The sequence below is a fragment of the Meleagris gallopavo genome, chromosome 4 (assembly GCF_000146605.3).
Source record: "Meleagris gallopavo isolate NT-WF06-2002-E0010 breed Aviagen turkey brand Nicholas breeding stock chromosome 4, Turkey_5.1, whole genome shotgun sequence".
NCBI classification, from domain to species: Eukaryota; Metazoa; Chordata; class Aves; order Galliformes; family Phasianidae; genus Meleagris; species Meleagris gallopavo.
Genome location: NC_015014.2, coordinates 61117823 through 61124715, shown reverse-complemented (window position 1 = coordinate 61124715; position 6893 = coordinate 61117823). Strand labels below are relative to the sequence as shown.

Genomic DNA, 6893 nt, shown 5'->3' with positions numbered 1-6893 from the left:
TATATATATATATATGAGGATCATAAGGATATATATAGTGTGTGTGTGTGTGTCAGTATTCCCCAGCTTTTTATTTTCAAAGTATTTTTCCAGCTCTGTATCAGGAAAGCTGAGGAAGTTCTAGCTTGGCATACAGAGCGCAGTGGCACAGTGAGTTCACGTGCCTCATCTGTTGTTCAACCCCAATTCCTTCCTGCTGTGTGGGGAACAGCATGCTTTGCCAACATTTCTGAAGCTGGCAGATTAAGGTGGTATCTTGTCTTTGAGAAGCTGCAGTTTGAAGGAACACAGCAGTGCCAGGGCTGGGTTTAAGGGGAATGCTCTTTATTGACATCCCTCATCCCTCATGCTGCTTGCCTTCCTTGCTTCACCTCCCTTTTCTCCCCTTGTCTCCAAAAGCTCCAGGATAAAACCCGTAAGTAATGATTGTGCAGAGCAGGGAGGTTGTACAGCACCTGAAGATTGTGATCATAGAACAGGGCATCTGCTTTAGTAAAACAGGATCTTCCCAAGCCTTGGTAAGGCTGAGAGGTGGTGGAAAAGCTTCATTCACTGGGAGGTGAAAAGAAATCTCAACCTATAAGCAGCAGGATGAGGTGTACACGCTCCACCCAGATACAGAATGGTGTGGAAGTGAGAAAGGTTGTGTGGGTGAGTTCTGTGTGCAGGGAGCATCTTCTGGGCTTACTGCTTTGAGTACAGGTAGTGGAGTGTGTGAGAGTCAGTTCAGCAGTGCTCAGATGTGTGCCCATGTTTGTGTCCCGAAGCACTAGAAGCTCACGGGGGTGCAGTTTGTGCAGACGTGGGCCTGTTCAGTGAGCCACAGTTGGCACCTTTTGAACTCTGGCCCTGAGCCAGAGCTGTGAGCAGAGAGCAGTGAGCTCAGCCCTTCAGGGACAGTAGGGCTGGGTCATCCAGCAGCTAGCTGCCTGCTGAGCAGGGCACAGCCCCTGCCGTTGTGATGATGTTTCTCAGAGCGTTTCTGTGCAGTGATTTCTGTTCTCCGCTTGCTTTAGGTCCTTTCTGAGCTGCTTGGCTCCCATGTGTTTTAATCTGGCCATGGTTTGGAGAAAAGAGAACTGCTTATCTGTAATTTTTGTTCTCTAAGGATGGCTTCCTGGTTATTTCTGCCCCCACACAAACATTGCCTTCAAATAATCGGTTGTTTTTTCAGATAAAGCTTAATAGGGACTCCTTAGTATCTTTCTGCTTTGCTGTTAAACTGACTTTCTCCAGTGTTCAGCTAGGAATCAAGTGAGCCTAAGTGCAGCTTCAGGCCCTGCTCTAAGGCTCTGTAGCTCTGATACTAAACTTGTGGGACTTCCATTCCAGCTCTGGTCAGAAGCTCGTGGCTCAGAAACGGCATCCTTAAGTTCGGGTGTATTTGAGAGAACAAGAATTACAGATAGGTAATCTTCTCTCTTCTTTTCTTATAGGTTTGGAAGAACGTCATTCTAAGATACTGAGAAATCTGGACTTTTTAACAGTGTACTACCTAAAGAAATATAAGGAATTGAAAATTGTAGCTTCCTTGCGTTTAATTTTATGGTATTTGTACCTCTTATTTTTCTGTAACTCTAGATCAAGAAACACCATGAGTACAGTAAGTATTTCACTGATCAATGTAAAAGTGATTCTTAAAATATATTGTTTATCATGTTTGCATAAAGCTTTTTAATAGTTTACTGTAAATACAGTGTAGCACTAATTTTCCATTTAACTTCATGTTCTGTGATACTTAAAAATTTCTCATCTCTAGGTGCTAGCAGTGTTTCAGAATTACTTGGAGCATGAGTAAAAACTGTAGGTTAGACTGATTCAGATGATTGGCTGGAAGCTAATACCTGATGTAATTGTGAGCTCATCTTCTCATGTAGACCTTCAGAATGTGGTGTGGCTTTTTTCTTTGTGACTCAGCTGGTGGGAGACCCGACATGATGTCTGCTCCTTGATGTGATCAGTTCAGATAGGAGTCACCCATACCACTGTTATATTTATGTTGTATTTAGACTTCTAGCAGTGCATTTTGTCTACTTTGATATGCAGACCTTGATGTTGCAAAAGTGAGGGCTGCGTTACTATTACTCCTAAAGAACATGCTAAGGCTTTCTCTTCTCTCAGACTCCAAGAAAGCGCCGAGGAGGATCAGCTAACTCTAGGCAAGCTCAGAAACGAAGCAGGCTGATAGCTTCTACCACAGAGATGGCTTCAGAAGGAGAGCCAATAGAACTGGAAGAAAGTGGTAAGCTTTCTTTTTTCCTCTGTGAGAAAACATGCTGCTCCTGGAGTGCTGGGAATCTGTTTAACATGTTTTTTGCCAGTTTTAAGGCCCTTTGAAGGAGAGTGGAAAGCTACTTATTTAGGAAAGGACATGGGATGGAGGCAGTAAACAGCAAGCCTACTGAAGATTGTTACTGGGGTGCAATGCTTTCACTTCCAGAGATAGGTGAATTAGGTAAGGAAGGTGCACACGTGCTGCTCACACATCCAGTTATCTAGCCTGATGCACTCGGAGTTACTGCGGCTGCTGCTTCAGATAACAGCAAACTAAATTTGGGAACTTGCAAGTTTTTAAAAGATATTTAAAATTCTGTCATCAGTCCTTGAGGGGAAGGGCCCTGACCGAGTATGTTTCATCAAACAACCAGAATCCAAAAAAGCCTCTTTAACCTTCTAAGTAGATAACTAAACCATCCTCTGAAATGTTAAGAAAGGATTAGAAGTGGCTGTTGGTCTCCAGGTAAATAAGTGGCTTCTTCTGGTTTTGCTATGTATTTGGCTTTTGAAAGTTAGATGAGACGTGAGACTGGAACATTTACAGCATTGCACTGGAAAAGACTCTTATATCCTGTTTGATTCATGTTTTACAGTGTGATAAGCATTCTCCTATATTAATGTGTTGCTGTCTACCTCTCACGAGCTATTGATATATCAGAAAGTATGTGAGGTCAGTTACTTATGCACTGCAACTTGCAGGAGCTGTTAATACTGTGTATAGACTGCTGACAGCAAAGCTTGAGTGAAAAGTTGAGTATGTTACCAAAGAGAAGGGAATGGGGCAATGTTGAGTGATACCTCAGCCTGTTATACACTGATGGGTAACTTTACTCCTGTGATCTCTGATTTGTGTTCTAACATTGTTTTTAAGCTGGTGAAGAAGTCGTAGATCTCACGTGCGAATCTTCTGATCCTGTAGTAGTTGATCTAACTCACAATGATTCTGTTGTGGTAAGTAGTGGCATGCTTATCTAAATGCTGTTATCAGATGTGTTCTGTGTTGTGCTTGCTGCTGATAGAGTCTAAGGATGAGTTCAAAGTTGACTTTTCAATATATGCGTTCTTTTGAAATGTGTGTTGACCTACGTTAGGAGATCTGTGTAGTACAAGCAAATGGATATACTTGCTGCAGAAATAAACTTAGTCTTTGCAAGATGGGGGCTTGGGTCGTAGCTCACCGGAGCCTTAGTTTTTCAGAAAATGAGCTTCTAAGTTTGTGTTCTGGCATCTAAGTAAGTAGCCTACCTTAAGTGGTTAAAGTGTGGCTCTTACTTAGCATTTCAGAGTTCACATGCAATCCCTGACGGACCTATTAATGTATTTGCACCTATGAATACCACCTGCAGGTAATGAGCAGTCTAAAATAGCTTGTTGCTCCCAATCTTGGGGTTATACACCCATCATGGATCATGTTAGTAAATGCCATTTAAAGCTGAAGCTGTCTTGAATATTTCAAAGAAAAAGGCTGATGATTTAAAGAGAAAATTAAATAAGTAGCACTAAGTCTTTAGTGTGACAAATATGAAGTGTTCAGGCATCTGTAGGTTGCTTGACCATGTTAGGAACTAGTTAAACTTCTCACTCTGGGAAGGTCTTCAAAAATTCACTTTTTTGTTACTGTTGTTATTAAAGCATGAGCAGTATTTGATCCAGTCTGCAGAGTAGTTAATAGACTGGTTTTGGGATGCCACTACTGCCTTGCAGAACCAAAAACAAGCAGCAGGAATAACAGGGTTTGTTGCTGAGCCTGTACAAGGGGAATGCCACAGTCCTTATGGCATGATTTGCATTGCCCTGGCTTTGGTTCCCCTGAATGTAACAGCAGGTTGGTTTTCTGTTTATTTTTTAGCAGTTCTTAGTGTGATTTGAAGCATTCATGGATATCACACCTGAGCTTCTGTTTTGGGGGGAGAAAGAGAGAAAGCTGTCTCCAGCCTCAGTCGAGTTAGGGTACTGAAACTGGGGAGCAGAGAGGAGATTGTTAAGATGTTTCCTAAGCTGCCTCCATTTCTGTCCCTTAGCAGCATTGAAGGCAAAACCTGAAGTAATCGCTTAATAAATTAATCGTTGCTCTGAAACTATTTTAACACTTTGTTAATCAAAATAACATTGTGATATCCTAAGATTCTTACGTTGCTTTGTTGTTAATTGTGTAGATTTCTGATACTTGTACATAAAACTCCAGTGCATACTAAAATCTGACTTTATTTTTCTTTTCCCTCCCATGCTGTGTGTATTGGCTCAAGATTGTTGAAGGTGAGTTTCTATTTTACAAGTGATCAGGGAATTGTCCTGAACTTTTTCTTTTCCAACACACTTAAGCAATGTGAATTGAAACTGCTTTCAGGAAAAGACAAAGAACAATGCTGTAGTACCTGGCCAGCATCTTAGAGAATGGCTTCAATCTATGTTTCATGGTCTCTATGAAAGGTGATGTAAAGTATCTGAAATAAAATCCATCAAATGTTCTCAAAATACATTTTTCTCCTCCACTGCAGAAGTTCCATAAGCGTGAAGTCATTAGTCACTTGGGTTAGCATTTGTAGCAGTGGAATATCTGCTTTGAATAAGACGATGTTGTATTAGCTGTTACACTGAAGGAAATGGAGTAGAATGATATCAAAGTTCATAATATTTTCATTATGTAGTCTGACACTCCTCAAATGCAGTACTGCTTAGTGCTAACAAGTTGGGTATTTTCTACTTCAGGTGTAACTGTAATTGTAGGCAAGGTATAAAAAAATTAATCCTTTATACCTTTCAGACCTTGTTCTGATTACAATACCTGAGGTGTGTTAATAAGTTGTTAGCTGCTTGCTTAGAATGTAATCCATCTGGGGCTCTAAAGGAAGGAAGTGAAAAAACAACAAAACATGCAATAGAGATTATAGCTCAGTAAGAACTAACTTTAAATTTTGTGGTTATTTATGTAATTGTAATTAGGGCTCCGTGATTGGTGTTAATGGTGCAGTTGCAAAGAAATAATTCTTGTATGCAGTTTCTAATGGTGAAAAAGCAAGCAGCAGTTCTATAACCTCTGGGTTTTGCAGGCTGGCTAATTTTTTTCTGCTCTTGAATGAGAAGCCAAAACAACTACATAATTAAAATGTGTTACTTAAGCATCTCTTCTGTCACTTGTGAAAAATGACTTAACTTTGTGATCAGAAGAATGTTCTGAGGTGTGTGTGTTTGTACATATGGTCAGTAATCCCCTGAAGCAGCAACTGGCTGCTGGCAATGATATCAGTGCTCTAAGCAGTTTAGGTAATTGTGGGGGATGGTGCTCCCTTCTAATCTCAAGCATTGTACCATCCTGAACGAAGTGCTCACTGTTACCAAACCTTTTTGCAATGCTACTTCACTGTGCTACTCAGAAACTTGAGTCTTCTCAACCCTTTTTTTATTTATTTTAAAGAATCAAATAGAATTTTTTTTAATTCTTCAAGGCAGTAAAATAGTGTTATAGAATTCTCTGTGAATTTTATGGTATATCTAACTTAATAAATAAATTACAGAGAATCAGCAACGGAGGAGAAATCTCAGACTCAGAGGCCAGCGGCAGTCAGACAGCTGTGTGCTAAGCAGTGATGATGAAGATGAAGCAAGAGATAATGATGTGTATGTGACAGATAAAGTGTCTCGAGAGCTGGGACCACTGGAGGATGAAACTGCAAGCTCCAAGTATGTATGCCTTATGACCTAACAAACATTGAGTTTTGCTGTTCTGTACATGCAGGACTAATTCAGATGGTTATGGTCTGGCTTATCTTTGAAATCATAACTTAGTTTCCACTTCAGATTAGTACAAAATAACATTTCACACAGTGACAAAATGATACTGTTTGCACTTCTTGACTGAAAAGCCAACACAGGAAGGATGTACAGCTTTGCAAACAACTTATAAGTTAAAGAGATGTGGCAAGGAAGGAGGATTAGTGACAATCTGTGGCTCATGATGTATTGCATTTACTTCTTGTGCCAAGCTCTTGTAGTGCTGTTAAGGTGTGGAAATCTTTTTCACTGGTGTAGATGATTTGGTATCACAAGTTCCTAGACCGAATGAAATCAACTTCCTTGTCTGCCCTTGTCACATGGTCACAAGAGAAATGTGGTCTAAATATCTTTGAAAATATGTTTTTGGGAGGAAAAAAAAAGCAGATTCTAATAAGGGCTGTAATATAGGCTTTTGTTGACAGTAGTGCTGTGTGCTTTGGCCATGCTGTCCAGGCTGTATTACCATTAAGTGATTGTCTCTGACAAGGAAATAGATTAAACCAAACTGCAACGGAAGAGCAATAGATAACAAAAGAAAAAAAATCTGTTTTTCTTTGCATTATATATACTTCCTAAGCACCTACTAGATACTTTAAATATAGTCAAACTTAACAACTGACTTAGAGCAGTTACTGAGGAGGGACAGCTGTTCTTATCTCTCTGACAAGCTTACAACTTTGAGTATCCCCATCTGACCTTATGGCATGAGGTACTGGATCTGAGCCAAGTAAATGGCATTTACAGCACAGCTGATCTGCCTGCTCTAGTTACCAGGGAGTGAAGGATAAGAAGTTAGCAAAAGATGTGCCGATGATCTCCAAGCTGAAGAGCAAGGGGGGGTA

General features: G+C 40.3%; 1 protein-coding gene across 2 annotated transcripts; it reads left to right on the top strand.

Annotated features, from left to right (window-relative positions):
* The first annotated feature begins 65 nt into the window (after positions 1–65).
* Positions 66–6887, top strand: RNF4 (ring finger protein 4). 2 transcript variants are annotated; one of them, XM_019614998.2, is made up of 5 exons: positions 66–1409; positions 2122–2242; positions 3149–3228; positions 4524–4533; positions 5793–6887. In XM_019614998.2, the coding sequence occupies exons 2-5, from the start codon at positions 2203–2205 to the stop codon at positions 5978–5980; spliced, it is 318 nt and encodes a 105-aa protein (XP_019470543.1). In that variant the 5' UTR covers positions 66–1409; positions 2122–2202; the 3' UTR covers positions 5981–6887. The 2 variants fall into 2 exon arrangements, with proteins under 2 accessions (XP_019470543.1, XP_010708761.1); XM_010710459.3 differs by lacking the exon at positions 66–1409 and adding an exon at positions 1418–1603.
* Positions 6888–6893: the final 6 nt, after the last annotated feature.